The sequence below is a fragment of the Taudactylus pleione genome, unplaced genomic scaffold (assembly GCF_031769625.1).
Source record: "Taudactylus pleione unplaced genomic scaffold, aTauple2 ptg000799l, whole genome shotgun sequence".
NCBI lineage: Eukaryota > Metazoa > Chordata > Amphibia > Anura > Myobatrachidae > Taudactylus > Taudactylus pleione.
This window is the reverse complement of record NW_028285201.1, coordinates 467572-490649: the sequence shown is the minus strand read 5'-3', so window position 1 is coordinate 490649 and position 23078 is coordinate 467572. Positions and strand designations below refer to the sequence as shown.

General features: G+C 43.5%; 1 protein-coding gene across 1 annotated transcript in view; it reads right to left on the bottom strand.

The window, feature by feature from the left end:
• The window catches only part of LOC148474932 (capping protein, Arp2/3 and myosin-I linker protein 2-like), a 970125-nt gene that overhangs the window by 672765 nt on the left and 274282 nt on the right, over window positions 1-23078 (bottom strand). The window contains exon 17 of the mRNA XM_088457971.1: window positions 7175-7347. Within this exon, the coding sequence (XP_088314097.1) occupies window positions 7175-7347 (173 nt within the window). The remainder of the gene's footprint in view (window positions 1-7174; window positions 7348-23078) is intronic.

Here is a 23078-nt window from a genome sequence, read left to right as displayed (position 1 = left end):
CGGTGCCCAACAAATCATCAGCGAAGAGAGCCAATTTATATTCCTTATCTTGTAGGGCATATCCAGAAAAAATTAGGGTTTAAGAGAACAGATCGTGCCAAGTCCTCTATACAAAGAACAAAAATCAAGGGCGACAGCGGGGCAACCTTGTTGCGTGCCATTATTAATAGTGAAGGAGCTGGAAAGGGAGCCATTAACTTTAATCTTGGCTGACGGGGAGAGGTAGAGGGAAAGAATGCATTGAAAGAAGACAGGACCCAGTCCCAAATGTTGCAACCCACTGGACATAAAAGCCCAGTCGGTCCTACCAACCGCCTTTTCAGCATCAGTAGACAATAAAATTCCTGGGGTCTTCATTGTGAAGATATGGTGTATAAGGGCCAGGATCTTCGAAGTATTGTCCCGAGCCTCGCAACCCGGAACAAATCCAAACTGATCTCTGTATTTTTGATGGGAGAAAAACTTTCAATCTATTCGCAAGAAGTTTTGCAAATAATTTGATATCAACATTAAGAAGGGAAATGGGCCGGTAGCTGTGGCAGAGGTAGGGGTCCTTGCCTTCTTCAGGAATCACTGAGATGTGGGCTTCCAGGGAATGGCCAGAGAAAGGGTACTGTTCGAACTCTGATTTAAAGGCATCCAAAAGTAATGGAAGTAGATTATTTTTAAAGGCCTTGTAATAGTTGATGATAAAACCATCTGGGCCAGGACTCTTCCGAGAAGAAATAGATTTGATAGCCTCCTCCAATTCAAGCATAGTAAAAGGCCCCTCCAACTCCTCACAATCAGACACAGTGAGCCTAGGGAACCCTACTCTAACAAGGTGATCACTAATGGCCTGTTGTTTCACCAAAGCATCGGGGTAAGCTGCAGAGGAAGGAAGATTGTAGAACTCCCACTTCCCAAATAGTAAGCCTTGATATGTCAGGGGTTATATTACAATCAATATACCCATAAATAACCTCTTCAAGTGTCAGACAGTAGGGATTCATTAAAACACCAAGATCGGCATAAGAGGTCAGCTACTCCTAGGGATAGGTCCATTTGGACTGGGGCATGGTCTGACCAAATCATCAGGCCTATAGAGGCATTACGCACTAAGTGGATATGTCTATGGCCTAACATTATATAAGCTATCCTGGAATAGGACTGATGTGGGTGTGAGAAATGAGTAAAATCCCTATCTGTGGGATGAAGAATACAGCAAACATCGACAGCTTGTGAGTGTTGTGCAGACGCCTTACTTTATGAGTTGTACATTCGGGGAAGGTAGAGGAACCAGAGAATATATCCAGTTGGTGATCTAGGGCCCAGTTCAAAATACCTCTGACCACTAGGATCCCTTCCTGGAGAGAGTCCATCTTACCAAATATCTTTTCAAGGAAGGCTGGTTGACCCCGATTTGGGGCATAAATATTAACAATGGTGAAGACTTGGGTAAACACAGTGCATTTAACAAGTAGGCACCTCCCCTCCTCCAACCTATAGACCACAATACTGGATACAGATAAATGTTTGGCAAACTTAATCGTCACTCCTTTAGATTTAGAGTGGGTGTAGTTGCAGTAATAGACTATGGGGTAGAATCGGATTACTAAGGTGAGGAGTTGAATCAGAATGACAAATTTGAGTTAGCAGAGATTCATGAAGTTGAGATTCCAATGCTTGCAACGACTTGACATGGGACAAAATCTCTGCAATTTCACTTCTCAGCTGCGAAATGTGATATTGCTTGCTCTGAGACCCTTTCCCTGTTTTGCCCATTAGAGAAAAAAAAATAGTGGAAGTTACACAGAAAAAGAGCACTGTGAAAAAGGATAATGAGTGGAGTGGCATAGTGGTCGGAAAGTGCCTAAATGAGACCTCGAATGTTGACAACTTAAGGTCACATTGAAGGCCAGCCGGGGAAGAGGGTGCGGACAATGCTCCTAGATAGGACAGTCCTCAATAATGCTGCGTTACAAATCACAATAGAAGGTAAATGTAATGAGTCTCATTCTACTGAAAAAGAAAGGTATGAGAATGACGCATGTCCGGCGGTTGGAATCCCGACAGCGGCTGCCCAACATGGTTGAAAATCCAGATTGTACCTAAGGTAAGTATTGACTAACCTAATTCCCTCCCCTAACCCTCCCTTAGAGGTGCCTAACCCTAATCCCCCCTTCCCCACCGCCTAAACCTAAGTCCCCCGGGAGGGTGCCTAACTCTAAGTCCCCCCCAGGGGTGCTTAACCCTAACCCCCCTACCCCTAGCCTAAACCTAACCTCCTGGGGGGGTGCCTAACCCTAAGTCCCCCCCAGGAACACTAAACCTAACCTCCCCCCGCGCGGCTATCCACGCTCGGTGCCCTGCGTCCCTTCGATCGGGATCCCAGGCATCGCTCTCCCAGCGTATGTCTAATGATAGGCGTCAGGCATATTGAGCAGGAAACTCCCCACTGACATCACTGATGATGTCAGTACGGCCGCCCACAAAACGGTAGGCGTTCCTTAAGGAACGCCTCTGTTTTGGAAACCACCCCCCTGGCCCACCTACAAAACGGGGTGAGCTGTCGATCAACATCGACAGCCGTCCCTTTTGTAGAGAGCTCCGGAGCGAGAGAGTTTCTCTCTCGCTCCGGGGCTTGCACACACGCAGTGCGGCCGCTGCGCGTGCACAGGACCCAAACATCGAGTCGCTTGCGAGCGCTCAGCACTTGCGGCCGACTCTGAATGAGGTCCACAGTTTCTAAATAATGTTCCACTAGAGTACAGAATTGTTATATTTTAGCCAAAGTTGTGTCCTTTTTTGTACTGAAAACACATATGATATTACATATCAAAGGCTTACATGTAATGGTTCGACTATGTTATAATAAACAGTAGGCTCATGTGCTGGGTTCGTTTTAGTTCTCTTTCATATAACAATATTTGTATTATAGCCCAGCCTTTTATCCTCCAAACTCACTTTATTAATTATCCTGTTCTAGTGCAGCATATTATTTAATTAGCTACGTACTCAATGTGTTTGTCACACGCCATCACAGAGACCCCAGAATCAGACCCCGCTACTTACCTCTGCGGGTGCTCTCCCTCGGCACCCGCACAGTGCTGCAGTGGATCCATCCCCTCTGGCTGGCTCCGTAGGCGTCCTCTTCTCCTCCACTGATCTCTGCTGGTATCAGCTGTCATCCTGCGGTGGTTGCTTCAGCATCCCACGGAGTAGATGGGCTCAGCCATCTTGGTCCAAGTCGTGTGATGCCACCTCCACCAATGGAGAAGCTCTCCCTCTGAAATCCGACCAGTCAGCATCCAGCAGCTTGTATAAAGGGACCTCCTGTCCCACTAGCAAGTTGCCAGTGCAACAAGTCTCTTAATTTATCTAGTGAGCATCCTCACTGTGCTTCACCAGCGCATCTGCTGATTCTGCAATATTTATACTTCTGTGTGTATCCAGCTGTCCTCCAATTCCCTGGAGTCCAGTCACCTGCTGGTCCCAACCGGTGAACCAGCTGTTCTCCAATTATCTGGAGTCCAGTCACCTCCCTGTCCTAACCGGTGAACCAGCCATCCTCCAATTATCTGGAGTCCAGTCACCTCCCGGTCCTAACCGGTGAACCAGCCATCCTCCAATTATCTGGAGTCCAGTCACCTCCCAGTCCTAACCGGTGGACCAATCATTCTTCTACATTTTCTCAATTTAATCAAGTACTCTTATCATGCGTAGGAATTTCATTAAACCCAGTCTCCTTTCGAGAGCATCAGGATCTAGTGAACCAGATACAAGACCCAGCCCGGGAACACAGCCTCTCAATCTTTCTCCTGTGACAGTATTTATCTATATATTATCCTTCAGCTTATAGCAAGCTTTCATTGCTATTGTATATTTGCTGAATTATACAGTATGTAAAACTGGGTACACACTGACAGATATATTTTTCGATCAATTGATTGGCCAATATACTGTATTTGCTGCCCGTCGACCAGTGTGTACCCGGGATATGTTGGTGAACATCGTCATTCACCGACATATCGCATTAGCTGTGCTGCACAGCCGATGGACAGATATGTCTGAAAAACCGCCCGTACACACACAGTGGCAGCTGCGGGGAGGGGGCAGGACACGCCCCTGACATGACCGGGACCCACAGATGATGGCCATTCAGTGTGCAGATATACTGTATCTGTTTAGCGTGTACCCACCATTACAGTAGCTGTTGTTTTATCCACTGTAGATCTATGTATCTTTAAATAAATACTCCAATTAGCTTTCTTCTCTTTGTACCTTTAACGTATGTTTTAATATAACACATTTTCTAGTGTTGTTCTGCTGCCAGTAGTTATTTTTAGATCTCTGTTACAGCTACTATACTGTTTGCTGAACATGTATTTACTAGTGTTGTTAATATGACCGCTTGTTGATCCTTCGGTCAAGATACCGCTTAATTTCTTATGAGATTAGGGTGCATTTTTTTCTTATTAGTAACATTTACTTTCAGTGTCTGTGTATTGGCATATAAGAAATGACAGCTATTTCAGTGTGTCATTATCTGTGGTATGCTTTGTCACTAATCCTTTCATTGCCCTAAGTGATTCTTCTGACAAGTCATTCCGCTATCCGTGTCTGTAAAAATGTATTCACTTTGGCTCATAAAGCTGATTGTGGTATTCCTATTTAGCAGCTGGGTTCAGTGATGGCGTGACCGCTTACACTTCCACAGTCTGACCGCACTTTAGTTATGTTTTACAATTGGTGTGCGGCTCACTGTAAAAAACATCATTCACACTTAATGATCAAGCATATTTAAGATTTTAATATGTCTTCATATGTGATATATTCTGACATTATCGGCGTTTCTTTTTTTCAAAAAGCAAGTGGTGCTTCCAGCATCTTGATCAAATATCTGTATCTATGACAATGTGCCCACTCTGGCTCAGGAAACTGCCCATATTATCTCCCTTCCACAACTGGGTTCAGTGATAGCATGGCCGCTTGTTCCTCCACGGTCCAACTGCCGTTTAGTTATATGCTACAATTGAGTGTGGCTCACTACAAATTATGTCATTCATATTCGATGATCACATATTGTCATATATATACATAAATTAAACACAACACATATAAACACAGCGGACAAAGCCGATGCGCATTTCGCTGGTGTTTGGCATTGCCAAAATATAATAAAGCTGTAAGTTCTGTAGTCGACCACTAGAGGGAGCTCCAACCCAGGAGAACAAACAGCCCGGGCAAAGGAGAACAATGTAACTCAGGGGAGCAAATCCACAATTATTGGGGAAAAGAGCTATAGGATAAAATCCATTTCCCAGGTTAGCAGAATGTGCATGCAGCTGTTAGACCTTTAATAATATCCAGCAGCATCAAGTAATGGTTACTAAAAGCCAGAGTAGGGAGCCCTAGGGAACTGAGGCTGCTAAGGGACCTGCTGCTTTCAAGTACAGGTAACAGGGGAGGAGAGTGAAGTCCTCAACCAGGAGAACTGTCACCAGAGGTATGGTAGCAAGTGGCCTTGAGAGAGAATCCACACTGGCAAAGTACCTGTAGCTGGGAGGTGATGCAGTATCAAGGGCAGTCTTCTCTGCCCAGCGCTAGGCCCTGTGCCTTAGAGCCAAAATGGCAGTTGGGATCCCCTGCATGTCCGGTTTCCAGGCTCCGGCCGTCCCTCCAGTCAGACGAGGGAGCTGGGGGTCAGCGGAGGGAGGCAGTGGCGTCTCAAGAGCCGGGCCGAGAGGAGAGACAGACCACCGGAAACTGGAAACCGCAGAGATGTGGTGGCGGGGTGGCAGCAATTGAGGCCACAACTCTGGAGATTTGTAGCCTGTGGCTTGGAGGAGAGCCGCGGGGATGCGGGGGCAGCAGCGGACCAGTAGCTCACCCAGGTTGCCTGCGAAGGCGGGGACATCCCAGGACAGCCCCAAAAGTTGTAAGGCCGCAGGAGCTGATGTAAGGCACGTCAGTGATCACTACCTGCCAAGCCACAACCCCCCCTCCCCCGAGGATTACAGTTTAATTTTCTTAATGGAGCAATATTATTTATTAAATATATTAGAGGGCCAATATTAATTGATACAGTATTTCATGGTTTAAATGTTTTTATGACAGAACCAACATTTATTATTTTATAGCTATTTAAATGGTGACGATATCATTAAAAAATAAATGTTGTCCCCATCTTAAAAACATTTTAAACACCAATTAACAATAAATTAATATTGCCTCTCTTTTAAATTATCAAATAATATTGCTCTCAATAAAATGAAAACAATAATTTCCCTCTTAATACATTAATAAAATAATATTTCACCTAAAAGATATTTATCAAATTTATTTGTATCCTTATTCAATACATAATGTGCCTGATTCAGACCCGGAGGCAGCTCGCAGGTCTGAAGGGCTTTTTTTTTTTTGGAGCCCGGCCTCCTGGCCGCTCGCTAAGCTGTGGGTGACCATCCACAGCTTTAGCGAGCGGCCAGGTGATGGTAGGGATGGTAGGGTCTCATCTGCCGCAAGCCCCAGTGAGCTTCTGGTTCTAATAGAGCCGGAAGCTCACTACTGACATCACTCGTGATTTCAGTAGGGCCGCCCCCAAACGGCAGGAATTCCTTTGGGAGCTCCTCCGTTTGGCCAGCCCTCCCCACCCCCTCCGCCTACAAAACGGGACGAGCTGTCGATCAACATCGACAGTCACCCCATTTGTAATGAGAGAACTTCTCTCTCGCTCCGGGGCTTGCCCGGCCATTGACCCGCTTGCTCCAACCACCTCCACTGCGTCCCATCCCCCTACTGTACCATCCTCCTTGAGGCAGCCAAAAGGTCGGCAAATATGCTTGACCTGAAGAGAACATTTTAAAATGACACTACTTTTGTTCAAATGAACACAATGTTTGTTGAAATCAATATATTGCAGCTATTGGAGTTCATAAACAATTGGGGATTACAAGGGAAACAATGTACATAAACTGGGAGGCAGCATTTGTGTTTTCACTAAATCCGGGTTTACTGTAACAGAGAATGTTATCTTTCCACTTGAAGATGGTGACTTTGGAAAGATGTATACCTTTCAGCTGGACAGGAAGATCCATCCAAAAATGGTATTTTAAATGAAACATTTTCACAATGTGTTGAATTGATATTTGACTTTTTATATAATTTCAAAAAGTAATAATTAGTGACTCACCTAAGTTTGATATTCATCTGTAAAGCTTTTGCTAATAGCTTGACCCCAGTATCTCCTATTGCATTTCCACTTATATCTATCTTGGTTAGGCTACTGTTGATTCCGAGAGCATTCAGAATAATATTGGTTCCGGATTTTAATCTTGAATCAGCCAGAGACAGAGACTGCAGTGGCTAATATTAGATCAAGTAAAACAATGGAAAACAAAAATAGTAAAGTGAAATTATGAAAATCACATCAAAATTCTGTACAGTAGTCCAAAAACTTGGTAGCTAACAACAGTTCCTCTAACGGGTACATTTTGTCAATAGTTAAATATGTTAACAACATTGTTTCAACAACAGTTAAAATGTTGACATTCATTAGGTCAACATGAAAATGTCAACATGGTCATTATGTAGATATTGACCATGTTGATATTCAGCATGTCGACACTGATGAAATGTTGAACTATGTTTTTAGTATACTTCTATACCTAACCATAACCTTAATGGTAACCCTAAGCCTAATGGTAACTATAACTGAAATCCTAACCCCAACAATAATATTAACCAAAACCCTAAACCTAATGGAAATGTCAAAATTATGTAAATCATTAATGATGTTGACCTTTTAACCATAGCAAACATTAACAGTACACTAAGTTTTCTTTGCAATTTCAGTAGACCTTGAGCATATTTAGAAGCTTCCCACTTTATACAACATTTCTTTATGTGCATAATTATTCTCTTACTCCACCTCACTGCTCATGTTAGGAATGTAATGCCCCTACATTTTTTTTATTTTTATTTACTATATATAAAGCAGAACAACGACCCCAAACATGCAGCCAATGTCATTAAGTAGCATCTTCAGCGTAAAGAAGAACAAGGAGTCCTGGAAGTTATGATATAGTCCCCACAGAGCCCTAATCTCAACATAATCGAGTCTGTCTGGGATTTCATGAAGAGATAGAAAGATTTCAGCAAGCCTATATCCACAGAGGATCTGTAGTTAGTTCTCCAAGATGTTTGGAACAACCTCTCTACCGAGTTCCTTCAAAAACTGTATGCAAGTGTACTGTACCTACAAGAATTGATGCTGTTTTGAAGGCAAAACGTGGTCACACCAAGGGCTCTATTTACTACAATCCGCATATTGAATGCGGATTGTAGTGTGATATTACCGAGTGAATTCGCATTGCGAATTCAGGCAATATCACAGGGATTTACTATAAATCCCTTGCAGGGACAGAGCTTGCGATAAAGCTCTGTCCCTGGGGATCCCATCCGCACTCTAGTCGCGGTATTTTCAGAAAAAATACCGCGAATAAGACCCCGCGCATGTGCCGACCGACCACCGCTACTACCCCCCCACCGATGCTAAGCCCCACCCCCCGGCGCTAAGCCCTGCCCCCACAATCACGGACCCCCGCGACCCCCCTCCCCCTCGCGACCCCCCCTCCCTTCATTACACTTACCTGCATCCTCCTGGCCTCCGGTGATCTTCTCCGGGCTTCCCAATCAGGTGATCTCCCATACTGCACTGGGGCCCGATCACCTGATGACCGGGCAGCAGTGCACTGTGGGAGACCAGCTGACCGGAGAGGAGCCATCACTGGAGGCCCGATCACCGGTCCCTGGATTCAGGTAAGTAAAAAAAAAATGTTTCATTTTTTTTTCCTTTTTTTTACAGCAATCAGATTGCGGTCTATTTAGACCACATAGCTGATTACTGGTACCGGCTCCCAGCTCTGCTCTCCCCATTAGAGCAGAGTGGGAGCCCGGTATCCGTTGGAGACCCTGGATAACGCCACCTCCAGGTGGCATTATTATCACAGGGCTTCCCCCAGTATTTTTTTACAATTTATTTTTAGTAACTATGGTCGGATCACATTTCCCATTACAATTATGGGAAGTGCGATCTGCTTTACTAAAAATAAGTGATACTAGGGGTTGGAGTAGAATTTTACTAATTCTACTCCAATTGCCCTATAGTAACTACAGGTGAAACTAAAATAATGTGAAAAGGGTGTGAAAACACCCTTTTTCACTTTATTTTACTAAAAATAATGTTAATAAATAGAGCCCCAAATATTGATTTGATATGGATTTCTCTTCTGTTCATTCACTTTGCATTTTGTTAATTGATAAAAATAAACTATTAACACTTCTATTTTTGAAAGCATTCTTGTTGTGCAGCATTTCTTCCACACCTGCCTAAAACTTTTGAACAGCACTGTATATATAAAATAATAACAAAAAAATTATATATATATATATATATATATATATATATATATACAGTATTTATTATTTAATTATATAATTATATATAATATATAATATATATATTTTTTTAGACCTTTAGGATGGCACTCTCAGTAATGTAGGTAAACAAGTCCTGGGTGCCCTCCGTGGGAAAAATAGCAATTCCCCAATACATACAACAAATTGGCAGCACTCCATTATAAATATCACGCTCAGACAGGGAATAACATCAACGTTTCGATGCTTTATTGCATTGTTTTCAAGATACAAAACACATAATAAATTACACTTACTTTATACCCGTCACCACACCTCATGTATCGCCGCGGCTTCCGGGTCCAGCCAGAGGACGCCCACATGTGACGTCATAGGCGCGACCCGTCACCGTAGTAACCACCAAGATACACTAAAAGCAAATGAATAGCAACATATAAACAGCAAGACGACATACAGTAAATGGTTGATTATCAAAAAAAATCATCAATCTCATATATACACAATAAAGTATTCCTGATCAATCCCATATGTACCTAATAACTTCATTAAAATATCTGGAGCAAATACTCAAAAAAATAATCACCAATGATCTATAATCCCTTAAGAATGAGGGACAAATAAACCTTATCAAAAACAACAGCATAATCCGCTGTAAATAAATAGTGTAAATGTTCTACATATATCACAACAAATGTCGTTTCCCCCACTATACTCCCGGACAGGCATCCGTAGAGAGTGAGGTAACAACAATATGTATACTACTCGCAGGCCATCATACACAGAAGAAATGGACCCAACAGACCAAACATTTTTTTCAAATATCGGGACCCTCATAAAAAGCAATGAAGTCCTAAATTCTCATTCAAGCCCTTAGGTTGAAGTGTTCCTAGTTCATGAATCCATCGGCATGTAAACGCGTACATGTGTCATGTAGCCATTTTCTTTTCAACATCTAATGTATCTGGATGTATTCAATTTTACACCCGATACATAGATGATATTTTCATTGTTTGGTCAGGGACCAGGGACCAGTTTATTGAATTTTTGAACAAGCATATTGCTTCAGGAAGTCCAATCAAGTTTACCTACACCATCGATGAGACTAGCGTCACTTTCTTAGACATGGAGATTTGCAAATGTGGCACGAAGTTAACTACATCACTATTTAGCAAACCAACAGATAGAAATACCACACTGCATGCCAATAGTTTTTATCCGAGGTCATCTAAGTATGGGCTACCTTATTCTCAATTATTGCGTGGCAGATGAATATGTAGGTATAGCTTCTGAGAAAATTGATCTGATGATTTGTAAATTCCTGGACAGGTGGTACAATAGACAGTATCTCTTAAAAGTAAAAGATCATGCCATGTCGATAAACAGGGAACAACTTTTAGGTCCCAGCAATAATAGAAAAACAGAAGTTGAAATGCTTGCCTTGGGTAAACCACTATAACAGTTTAAGCAAAGAACTATACACCATTTTAAAACAGCACTGGTCCATCTTGCAAAAAGATAGTGATTTAAATCATTCTGAGATTTCTCTGATGCCCAGTTATACTCGAGGGAGAAATATCCATGACTGGGTTGTTAAAACAGAGCCAGTTTAAGGAGAGGAATGAGGAACATTATCTTAGAGCAAAGAAGGGCTGCTATAAGCGCTTAAACTGCTTAACAAGCAGATACCAGTATACTGGGGATAGTTTCTATTACCCACATAAAGGCAAGCGGTATACCATCTGACATAGAGTCACTTGCACTACCAAGTTCGTGATTAACACGATCACTTGCCCATGTGGCTTGAGCTACGTGGGCAAAACTGATAGGACACTCAGAGAGCGTATGGCCTTACACTGGTCGGCCATTAGGGCTGCAATCAAACTGGGCTCTAGAGACCAACCGGTGGCGAGACATTTTGTGGAGGCGAGCCACAATCTGTCTTCCCTTAGATACATTATTATTGACCATATACACCCTCTAATCCGAGGAGGCAATACATCACAAAAACTTTTACTGTGTGAATCCGGATGGATTCACAAACTAGGAACACTTCAACCTAAGTGTCTTGAATGAGAGTTTGGGACTTCATTGCTTTTTATGAAGGTCCCGATAGTTGAAAACAATTTTTTTGTCTGTTGGGTCCATTTCTTCTGTGTATGATGGTCTGCGAGATGAATACATATTATTGTTACCTCACTCTCTATGGATGTCTGTCCGGGAGTATAGTGGGGGATACAACAATTGTTGTGATCTATGTAGAATATTTACACTATTTATGTACATTATGCTGTTGTTTTTGGTAAAGCTTACTTGTCCCTTATTCTTAAGGTATTATATATCTTTGGTGATTATTTTTTTGAGTATTTGCTCCACATATCTTAATGAAGTTATTAGGTATATATGGGATTGATCAGGAAAACTCTATTGTGTATATATGAGATTGATGATTTTTTATGATGATCAAGCATTTACTGTATGTCTTCTTGTGTTTATATGCTGCTATTAATTTGTTTTTAGTGTATCACAGTGGTTACCACGGTGATGGGTCGCGTCTATGATGTCACATGTGGGTGCCCTGTTGGGCTGGACCCAGAAGCCGCGGTGATACATGAGGTGTAATGATGGGTATAAAGTAAGTGTAATATATATATATATATACACGCTAGCTGATGTACCCAGTTTCACCTGGGTAGATGTCACCACTCCAGTAACACATTAATCCTTCACCTCTATAATACTGCATCCTCTCTCTCACTGCTGTAGTAAGAAATTACCCTCTGTTACCTTTGTAGTAACATATTTCTCTCCCTTGCCCATGTTGTAACATATTTGACGGTCCCCTCCATCACTTGTATAGAATTATAATCTCTCACTCACACCTCTAGTAACACATTACCCTCACTCACCCCGGTAGTAACACATTCCACTCCCTCGCCCGTGTTGTAACTCATTCCCTCACCCTATAGTAACAAATTTAACATTTCCCTCCCTCACCTCTTTAGTAACACATTCCCCTCTGACTGCTGCTGTAACACATTTTCCTACCTCAACTGTGTAGTAGCACATTCCTTCCCTCACATCTGTGCTAACACATTACCCTCCCTCACCTGTGGCCTAAGAGCTATTGAGGAATCTGTGAAAACACATTTTACCCGTTTGCAGTGCTGTCTGCCTCATACGTCACATTAGGATCATATGGCTAGTGGCAGCTCCATTTGTGGGGCTGAAGCACAGTCCAATATTCAATTAGGGGAGCCACACTAACTGCAAGTGATGTTTGGCAACAGTTAGGGTGATAGTTGTAGTGGCCCCCCTATTTTAAATATTAAACTGCAGCCACAATGAGGAAGTCAGTCAGGACATTGCACAGGGGGAGGAAACATTTTAGCCCATTTTGCCCCCCTTAGGAGTCGAAATTAGAAAAATTCCTGCTTAGTGGGTACTTACGTCATGGAAGGCATATACTCCCCGGTTTTCATGTTTCCAGGTGCAGGGGTCTAGTTGGGCTGGGCTATATATATATATATATATATATATATATATACACATACATATATATATATGTGTGTGTGTGTGTGTGTATATATATATATATATATATCAAGAAGTAGGTGGGTGCGGCGCCACTACTTGTGTATTTAGTTAGTGAACAAAATGTAGTGTGTGCAGTATACAATTATGGCAAATGAGCCTACAAACGTTCAGGTGTCTGCTCTAGGTTAATGATATAATACTGGTGTGAGTATTTGGAAAACAGTGGTAAAGTGTAAATTGACAGTTGAGCGACAAGTTTGCTAAATATATTAACCGTATTCTGCAATGTGAATGATACAGTATATCTCCTGTAAATTAGGTATATACCAAGTGATCATAATTAAAGATATATAAGGTTCATAACATTAGGAGAAATAATCCTGACAAGTGAATATTTATAACAACTCAAGAATCAAAAAAGTGCTAGTGCAATAAGTTAAGTGTAAAAAATAACAATTTAATACAGCACAATAAAAGAATAGGTATTTAAAAATTAATAGAGTACCATAAGGGTTCAGAGATATAAGTTAAATTTAAAACATATAAACGGCATTAAAGGAGCAATTTGATATTTTAGCAGCTTATCTGAATGTAAGATAGAGGTAGTATTCCACAGTTCATGAAGCAGCAAGTAGTCCCAATGCGTTTCGTCTTATGACTTCATCAAGGGGATGATGTATGGGTGTGGTGGTCCTGTATTTATACCCCACTAGGAGTTCAATGGAGGTCAGGTGTCCGCGTTACTTCCTGTATGTTGGAGAACTCCCATAACAATGTATATGTATGTTCCATTAGCTCATCAGCTTTAGGATTGTATATTACAATAGATCCCGTTAGAATATTGTCCTTATAAATAGATTGAAACCAATTTTAGTTTGGGCTACTTCCGCCCTTTTTAACATGGCTTCCACCCTCACTCCGAGGCGGAGGTGACGATGCTAGAGTTGAACGCGTTGAACACATGCGGCTAGGCATAAGGCAAGGATCCAAGGAAAGCACGTGCCCGGGTCAACACGGCCGTCAACATGCTATATGCTCACTTGGTATATACCTACTTTACAGGAGATATACTGTATCATTCACATTGCAGAATACGGTCAATATATTTAGCAAACTTGTCGCTCAACTGTCAATTTACACTTTATATATATATATATATATATATATATCTGTCATACAACCAGGACGGCACTCCTAAAGACTTGTCAAATGCAAAGAAAAATGAGGCAGCACTAACGAACTTATTAAACATTCATTAATAAGTTCATTAGTAGAGGGTATAATCCTAAAATGCTAAAATTGGCCAAAGATAGAGTACTGGCCTTAACCAGGAATAATACTTTAGTATCATCTACTAAGAAAAACACGTGTGAAAAAACTATTTGGGTCAGTGATTACACTACAGCTAGTGGACATTTAAGCAAAGTTGCGAAACAAATATGGCCCTTGCTTAATCAAGATCCTGATCTCCCTGTCCTAAAAAACAAAAGTTTATTATCTTGTTACAGAAGAGGACGCAATTTAAAAGATCTTCTTGTGCATAATGATATCACGGGAAGGGACATACAAGTCCATCCTCATTTTCTTACCAGGAAACCTGGGAATTTTAAGTGTCTTGGATGCACTACTTGTTCTTACTTGGACATTGGGTACATATTTATGCATCCCAGATCCAGCAAAAAATATAAAATTAGGCATTCATTGACCTGCACCTCACGTTTTGTTATCCACTATATCAAGTGTCATTGTGGACTTCTATATGTAGGTAAAACTATGAGAATGTTCAAGGAGCGGATGGCGCTTCACCGCTCCTCAATAAGGATGGCCCTGGAGGGCAAAAACTCATACTTGCCGGTACCCAGGCACTTTGTTCAAAATCGTCACAATTTGGCATAAAGTGCAAGACGATTGATTGGATTGCCCCGAGATTGAGAGGGGGTAATCGAGGTAGAGCATTGCTGCGTAAGGAAGCCTTCTGGATACATGAGCTCCAGACTGTGTCCCCAGTGGGGCTCAATGAACAGCTATCATTAGCTTGCTACATTTAGATCTGTTAGCCCTTTCTGACTACTGGCTGTATACAGGTTCAGAGATGCTAGGATCCTTTTCCTTTTCCCTCTGCTTGTTTTCCTCCTCCCCTCCCCGTTTCTTCCCTTTTTCCATTCCCCTTTTTTTCTCCTTCTTTAATGTAATTTGCATTTAATATTGTTGACTTTTTCTGCATTTATTGAACATATAGTTATGTATGATTTCTTACCACAGCTATGTGTCCTGATTTTTTAATGGGGCTCACTGACATTTTATGGTTTGTTCCCCCAGGTTCAGCGCTTTCAGCATTTGTTGTTGTTTTGCCTGTTTTTATGGTGATGGGCTGTGCACATGTTCTTTCTGGCCCCGCCCCCTGAGGTAGTCGTGATGCCGGCACTTGATGCGCATTGTGATGACGTCATCGCGCCTCCGATAGCGGTGGCTGGAGCACTGCACGGGGTGACTACTTGGTATAAAGGTATGTGGATGTTACTTGTATGGTGTTCCTGACTAAATTATTTACAGCATGAAACACTGAAATCGACACTGCTGTGTCTGCCTCGTTTTTCTTTGCATTTGACAAGTCTTTCGGAGTGCCGTCCTGGTTGTATGACAGATGTGACGTTATTTTGGACTGGCACCTAGAGTGATTACAAGGTATGGATAGGAGTGCCAGCCTGTTGTATCATTGATGTATATATATATATATATATATATATATATATATATATATATATATATATATAATAAGGAAGTGGAGAAAGTAGTGGCTAATAGTGTCAAATAAATTAAAATCAACACACAAGTGAGAAAAAATACTGGTAATAGAACCACTACTTATCTGGTAGGATGTTTTATATATAAAAATATAATAGATAAAAAGGTTTCCATATGTGACACACCCCAAAGAACACAGGGCCTGATTCAGACCGGCTCCCGAGCGCTGAGCGCTCACAAGCGGGTCGATGGTGCCCTAGTGCGCATGCGCACGACGGAGGGAGCTCCGTCGTGCGCATGCGCGAGACCCGCTATGGGTCTCGCACCAAAGGGGGCGTGCGGTCGATGGTGAGTGACAGCATGCCCCTGTGGTGGGCGTGCCGGGGGCGTTGCTGCCCAGACGGCTCTGAATCAGGCCCACAATCCCTCTGCTTGTCAGCACAGATTTCCTGCACCCAGCCAGCTATCAGGCTGGTTATACTGAATCTCTTCCTGCACACACTGCTTGTAAAGCCAACGTTGGGGAGTGAAAAAAAGGTTTGTTTCACTCACCAACTTTGGCTATGTTAAATTAGATTTATGCTTCAGAGTGAATGTCTGCTGCTTAAACCACACCTTGGATACCAATACCAATACAATGCATTTTAATTATTTAACAAAAACATCCTACCAGATAAGTAGTGGATCTATCACCAGTTTTTTTCTAACTTGTGTGTTGATTGAAATTTATTTGACACTATTAGGCACTTCTTTTTCCACTTCCTAATAATTATTGTGGGTGCCAAAACCCTACACTATATTGGAGCCGCCACTCAATTATTCTTTGGGGTGTCACATATGGAAACTTCTTTATCTATTAGTCTTAATATATTTTGGAGTGTTACACTACAATCAGTGCACCCCTATATCCCATACACTATATATATATATATATAATCTATCTATATAGTAGAGATGAGCTGGTTCGGATCTAGGAAATCCGAACCCACCCGAATTTGGGGGATCCGGGGCGATCCGTGCACGGATCTCCCTGCCTGCCCCAGATCCCTGACCCGAGGCAAAACCTTGCGACCCCTGTCGAGTCGCAAGGTTTTGTTTTCAGTGGGCTTAACACTGATTGGCTGAGAGAGCCGTCTGTGAAGGCTCTCAGCCAATCAGCGTTAAGCCCATTGAAAACAGCACAAAAGAAGAAAAGAAGATGGCGCCCATCATCCCCTGCCTCCTGACACCGCCGGCACCCCCCGCTGCCGGCACCCCCCGCTGCCGACACCACCACTGCCGACACTCCTGTACTGCTGCCCAACATACTGAGGACACCGTCAGTGACCCCCACACTGCCGACACTCCCACACTGAGGACACCACCAGTACCCCTGCACTGCCAACACAGTCAGCAAACCTGCACCGAGGACACTGCTGGCACCCCTGCTCTGCCGACACCGCCGGCACCCTGCATTGAGAACACCCCTGCACTGCTGACCTAGTCAGTAAACTTGCACTAAGACACCACTGGCACCCCTGCACTACCGACACCGTCAGCAAACCTGCACTAAGACACTGCTGGCACCACTGCTCTACCGACACCGCCAGCATCCTGCATTGACAACACCACCACACTGCCGACACAGCCAGCAAACCTGCACTAAAGACACCGCTGGCACCCCCGCACTGCCGACACAGCCAGCAAACCTGCACTAAAGACACCGCTGGCACCCCCGCACTGCCGACACAGCCAGCAAACCTGCACTAAAGACACCGCTGGCACCCCCGCAATGCCGACATCAACGGTACCCTTCACTGAGGACACTGCCAGCACCGCAGCACTGCCATTCCATGTACTGAGGACACCATCAGCAACCCCGCTCTGCCGACACTGCTGTCACAGTAAGTGCACTAGTGGTGTATCCAACCCACACTGTTTAACACACTGTATCCGTGTTGGAAATTAGAAACTGAACTGCCACATGTTAGTGTCACTTAGCTTTATCAGCCAGCTAGCTAGATGCGACATTTTGGCCTTAACTAGATGAAGCAAATAATATTGTGAGGTGGTCAAAATTGAATGGAAATTACTGGAAATAAATGTCATTGAGGTTAATTATACTGTAGGAACAAAAGCAGGCCCATTTTATGTGATTTTAGCTGTTTTTATGATTTTTTAAGAAAAAATACAGATCCAAAACACGAAAAGAAAACACGGAGGTGAGGTTTTGGCAAAACCAATCCAGATCCAAAACCAGGGTAGATCCAGATCCAAACCCACAACATGGGGATCGGCGCACATCTCTAATATATATACATACATACACACAGTATATATATATATATTAGGGGTGAGCGGGTTCGGATTTCTGAAATCCGAACCCCCCCGAGCCCCTCGATCCGAGTCCGATCCGAATCAGGCTCGACTTTTCCCGCCTGACTCGGATCTGAAATCGAGGCAAAACGTCATCATCCCGCCTTCCGAGTCTCGCGGGTTTTGGATCCTATATAAGGTACCCACGTCGGCGCCATTTTCTCACTCGGCTGTGGACAGTGAAGAGGGAGGGTGGGAGTTAGGGCTGTGTAGTGTAGTGTAGTGTAGTGCTGCTGTTGTCCACTACTTCAAAGTCCATAGGGGCTGGCTGTGTTGTGCTGTGCTGCTGTTGTTAATAGGGGCTGTGTCCACTACTTCAAAGTCCATAGGGGCTGGCTGGACTGTGTTGTGCAGTCAGTTCTCCATAGGGGCTGTGTCCACTCCAAAGTCCTGTGCAGTGTCCCAGTCCTAAAGGAGTGCTGCAGTGTTGTCCAGGGGGTGCTCTGTCCATCAGGGGTGCTCCCCCCAAGTGCTAAAAAAATAATATATTTTCTGTGTTTGTGAATTGTGTGCGCAGTAGCCGCACGTGCATCAACAAAGTAGTGCCAAGCGTGCGCCTGTGTCATAAGTAAAGGGCCGGCTGGCTTGACCGTTAAAGGGTGCTGTAACCCCCGAAAGTACACTCCAGTCCAAACCAAAAAAAAAATATTTTCTGTGTTTGTGAATTGTGTGCGCGGTAGCCGCACGTGCATCAACAAAGTAGTGCCAAGCGTGCGCCTGTGTCATAAGTAAATGGCCGGCTGGCTTGACCGTTAAGGGTGCTGTAACCCCCGAAAGTACACTCCAGTCCAAACCAAAAAAAAAATTATTTTCTGTGTTTGTGAATTGTGTGCGCAGTAGCCGCACGTGCATCAACAAAGTAGTGCCAAGCGTGCGCCTGTGTCATAAGTAAACGGCCGGCTGGCTTGACCGTTAAGGGTGCTGTAACCCCCGAAAGTACACTCCAGTCCAAACCAAAAAAAAAATTATTTTCTGTGTTTGTGAATTGTGTGCGCAGTAGCCGCACGTGCATCAACAAAGTAGTGCCAAGCGTGCGCCTGTGTCATAAGTAAAGGGCCGGCTGGCTTGACCGTTAAGGGTGCTGTAACCCCCGAAAGTACACTCCAGTCCAAACCAAAAAAAAAATTATTTTCTGTGTTTGTGAATTGTGTGCGCAGTAGCCGCACGTGCATCAACAAAGTAGTGCCAAGCGTGCGCCTGTGTCATAAGTAAAGGGCCGGCTGGCTTGACCGTTAAGGGTGCTGTAACCCCCGAAAGTACACTCCAGTCCAAACCAAAAAAAAAATTATTTTCTGTGTTTGTGAATTGTGTGCGCAGTAGCCGCACGTGCATCAACAAAGTAGTGCCAAGCGTGCGCCTGTGTCATAAGTAAAGGGCCGGCTGGCTTGACCGTTAAGGGTGCTGTAACCCCCGAAAGTACACTCCAGTCCAAACCAAAAAAAAAATTATTTTCTGTGTTTGTGAATTGTGTGCGCAGTAGCCGCACGTGCATCAACAAAGTAGTGCCAAGCGTGCGCCTGTGTCATAAGTAAAGGGCCGGCTGGCTTGACCGTTAAGGGTGCTGTAATCCCCGAAAGTACACTCCAGTCCAAACCAAAAAAAAAATAATTTTCTGTGTTTGTGAATTGTGTGCACTGTGGCTGCACGTGCATCAACAAAGGAGCAGCGCCAAGCGTGCGCCTGTGTCCCATAAGTAAAGAGCCGGCTGGCTCATTTCTTAAAGGGTGGTGTAACCCACAAAGTGCACTACTCTCCAGCAAAAATAAAATAATATTTTCTGTGTTTGTGTGCGCTTTAGCCGCACGTATATATATCAATATAACATAAATGGAGGACCAAACTTTCTCCGATAAAAATAAAATAGGGAAAGATCAAGAACCACTTCCTCCTAGTGCTGTTGCTGCTGCTGGGAGTTGTTCATCATCCCAGAGAGGAAGTAGGAACATCACTACTTTTACTAAACAATTGACCCTCCAACAGTCCCTAGCGATGAGGATGAAGTACGACAGCAGTCATCCTGAAGCAAAACGTATAACTGAGGCCTTGACTGCTATGTTGGTGTTAGACGTGCGTCCGGTATCCGACATTAGTGCAGTGGGATTTAGACAATTGATGGAGGTAGTGTGTCCTCGGTTCCAAATCCCGTCTAGATTCCACCTGCATCCTCAAAGCAGCAGCGACAAGCGTGCGTCTGTCTGTTAAAGGGTGGTGACACCCTCAAAGTGTGCTACACAAACAATTAAAATATTATTCTTTTTTTTTCTGTCTTTGTGAAATGTGTGGGCTGTAGCCGCACCTGCATCCTTAAAGCAGCAGCGACAAGCGTGCGTCTGTCTGTTAAAGGGTGGTGACACCCTCAAAGTGTGCTACACAAACAATTAAAATATTGTTCTTTTTTTTTCTGTCTTTGTGAATTGTGTGAGCTGTAGCCGCACCTGCATCCTTAAAGCAGCAGCGACAAGCGTGCGTCTGTCTGTTAAAGGGTGGTGACACCCTCAAAGTGTGCTACACAAACAATTAAAATATTGTTCTTTTTTTTTTGGTCTTTGTGAAATGTGTGGGCTGTAGCCGCACCTGCATCCTTAAAGCAGCAGCGACAAGCGTGCGTCTGTCTGTTAAAGGGTGGTGACACCCTCAAAGTGTGCTACACAAACAATTAAAATATTCTTCTTCTTTTTTCTGTCTTTGTGAATTGTGTGGGCTGTAGCCGCACTTGCATCCTCAAAGCAGCAGCGACAAGCGTGCGTCTGTCTGTTAAAGGATTACATCGGTGACAGCATCCAAGTAGGCATGTCAGACAGTCCGTACCTGTACTGGCAGGAAAAAGAAGCAATTTGGAGGTCCCTGTACAAACTGGCTCTATTTTACCTGAGTTGCCCCCCCTCCAGTGTGTACTCCGAAAGAGTGTTTAGTGCAGCCGGGAACCTTGTCAGCGAAAGGCGTAGGAGGTTGCTTCCACAAAATGTGGAGAAGATGATGTTCATAAAATGAATTATCAACTCTTCCAGGGAGACCAGCCTCCAGAACGTACAGAGGGACCTGTGGTTCCAGCAGGGACGAATTAATACTCTGTGAGGATGAGGATGTACACACTGAAGAGGGTGAGGAATCGGTGGATGAGGAGGATGAGGATGACATCTTGCCTCCGTAGAGCCAGTTTGTGCAGGGACAGATAAATTGCCAGCTTGTTTTGTGGGGGCCCAAACGAACCAATCATTTCAGCCACAGTTGTGTGGCAGACCCTGGCGCTGAAATGATTGGTTTGTTAAAGTGTGCATGTCCTGTTTATACAACATAAGGGTGGGTGGGAGGGCCCAAGGACAATTCCATCTTGCACCTCTTTTTTTTCTTTGCATTATGTACAGTTTGGGGCCTAGTTTTTCAATGCCATCCTGTCTGCCACTGCAGTTTCACGCCTAGATAGGTCACGTGTTTGTGCCGCCCACTTGTGTCGCTTAGCATAGTCATCCAGCTACCTCGGTGCACCCTTTTGGACATAAAAACACTATTGTGAGGTGTGAGGTATTCAGAATAGACTGGAAATGAGTGGAAATTAAGGTTATTGAGGTTAATAATAGCATAGGAGCAGAAAAACCTACAAATTCTGTGATTTTAGCTGTTTTTATGCTTTTTTTCAAAAAAATACAGATCCAAAACACAAAACCCAGAACCCAAAACACGCAAGGGTGGTTTTGGCAAAACCAATCCAGATCCAAAACACGAAGAAAGATCCAGATCCAAAACCAAAACACGAAAAGTGGCCGGTGCACACCCCTAATATATATATATATATATACACAGTAGCGGCTCCAGGCACAGGCAAGCCGGTCCGTCTCCCGGAGTGCTACTGTTTCTGGAGGGTTCAGGAAACGCCCACCTCCCACCCGGCGCTATGGGGTATATTTAAGCTCAGCTCAGGGGGGAGGGAGTGGAGGAGGGAAGGGACGGCAACACAGGACGGCGCTGGGCGCAGCCAGCCTAGCGTCGGCCCTATATATATATATATATATATATATATATATATATATATATATATATATATATATATATATATATAGATGTAACTAGTAGATTCTTTAGAGCGCCAGAGATTTGTGGTTTACCATAAAAACATATATATGTGTGTTCTAATATTAGTAATAATATATATATAAATATCAAATATGACATAAAACAAGTGGGGCACCCCCCGAAAATATATGGGGTGTCAGCTCAATCCAATAGAAATGAGGGGTGGTAAACCCCTTAGAAAATTGTGAGACTAGCAGAACTGGATCAGAGCGCCAGAAAGTGCCACAGAGTGTGAAAGACAGTATGTAGGTTTTAAAGTGCAAGTGCTGAAGTGCAAAAAAATGACCTAATTAAAAGAATAATATAGCACCAACCAGAAGGTATACATAAAAACAATGCAGTTTATTTATAAAAGTAATTGTAAAAAGCGGGAGCATATATAGTATACAGACTGTGTAATAACAAATAACAAAATCAGACAATAAGGGATCCCCTTGAAGAAGTCTAATAGGAGACGAAACGCGTTGGGTGCCTTACCACATTGCCACACTTCTCCTTGGAATAAGATAAGACACTTTGGGCCTGATTCAGAGCCACTCGTAAGCGGCAGCTCGTTCGCTCCGAGCGATGTTTGCCAAACTGCGCATGCGTACGGATCGTTATACGCATGCGCGAACCAGTCAGTGCGGCCGAAATTCATGTGCTCGCAAAATAGCGAATGCCTGCTAATTTGAGTGACAGGATGAGGCGTATGTGGGTGGTAACAGGGGAAGGTGCTTGAGAACGGGGAGTGGAGATCAGAACGCAGGCGTGCTTAAAGGTCAAAACGGGCGTTTTATGGGTGTGCATATTTAAAACAGCAGCGTCATTGACACTGGGTTTATTTTTAGCCAGAACTGCTCGCAAAATTGTGGTAGCAAACACCAACCACAAGAATAGCGAGCAGCTCATACCCTGTTCGATGTACTCGATTATCTAATAAATAGCGGACATGACGTAGGATGTGAGCGGCC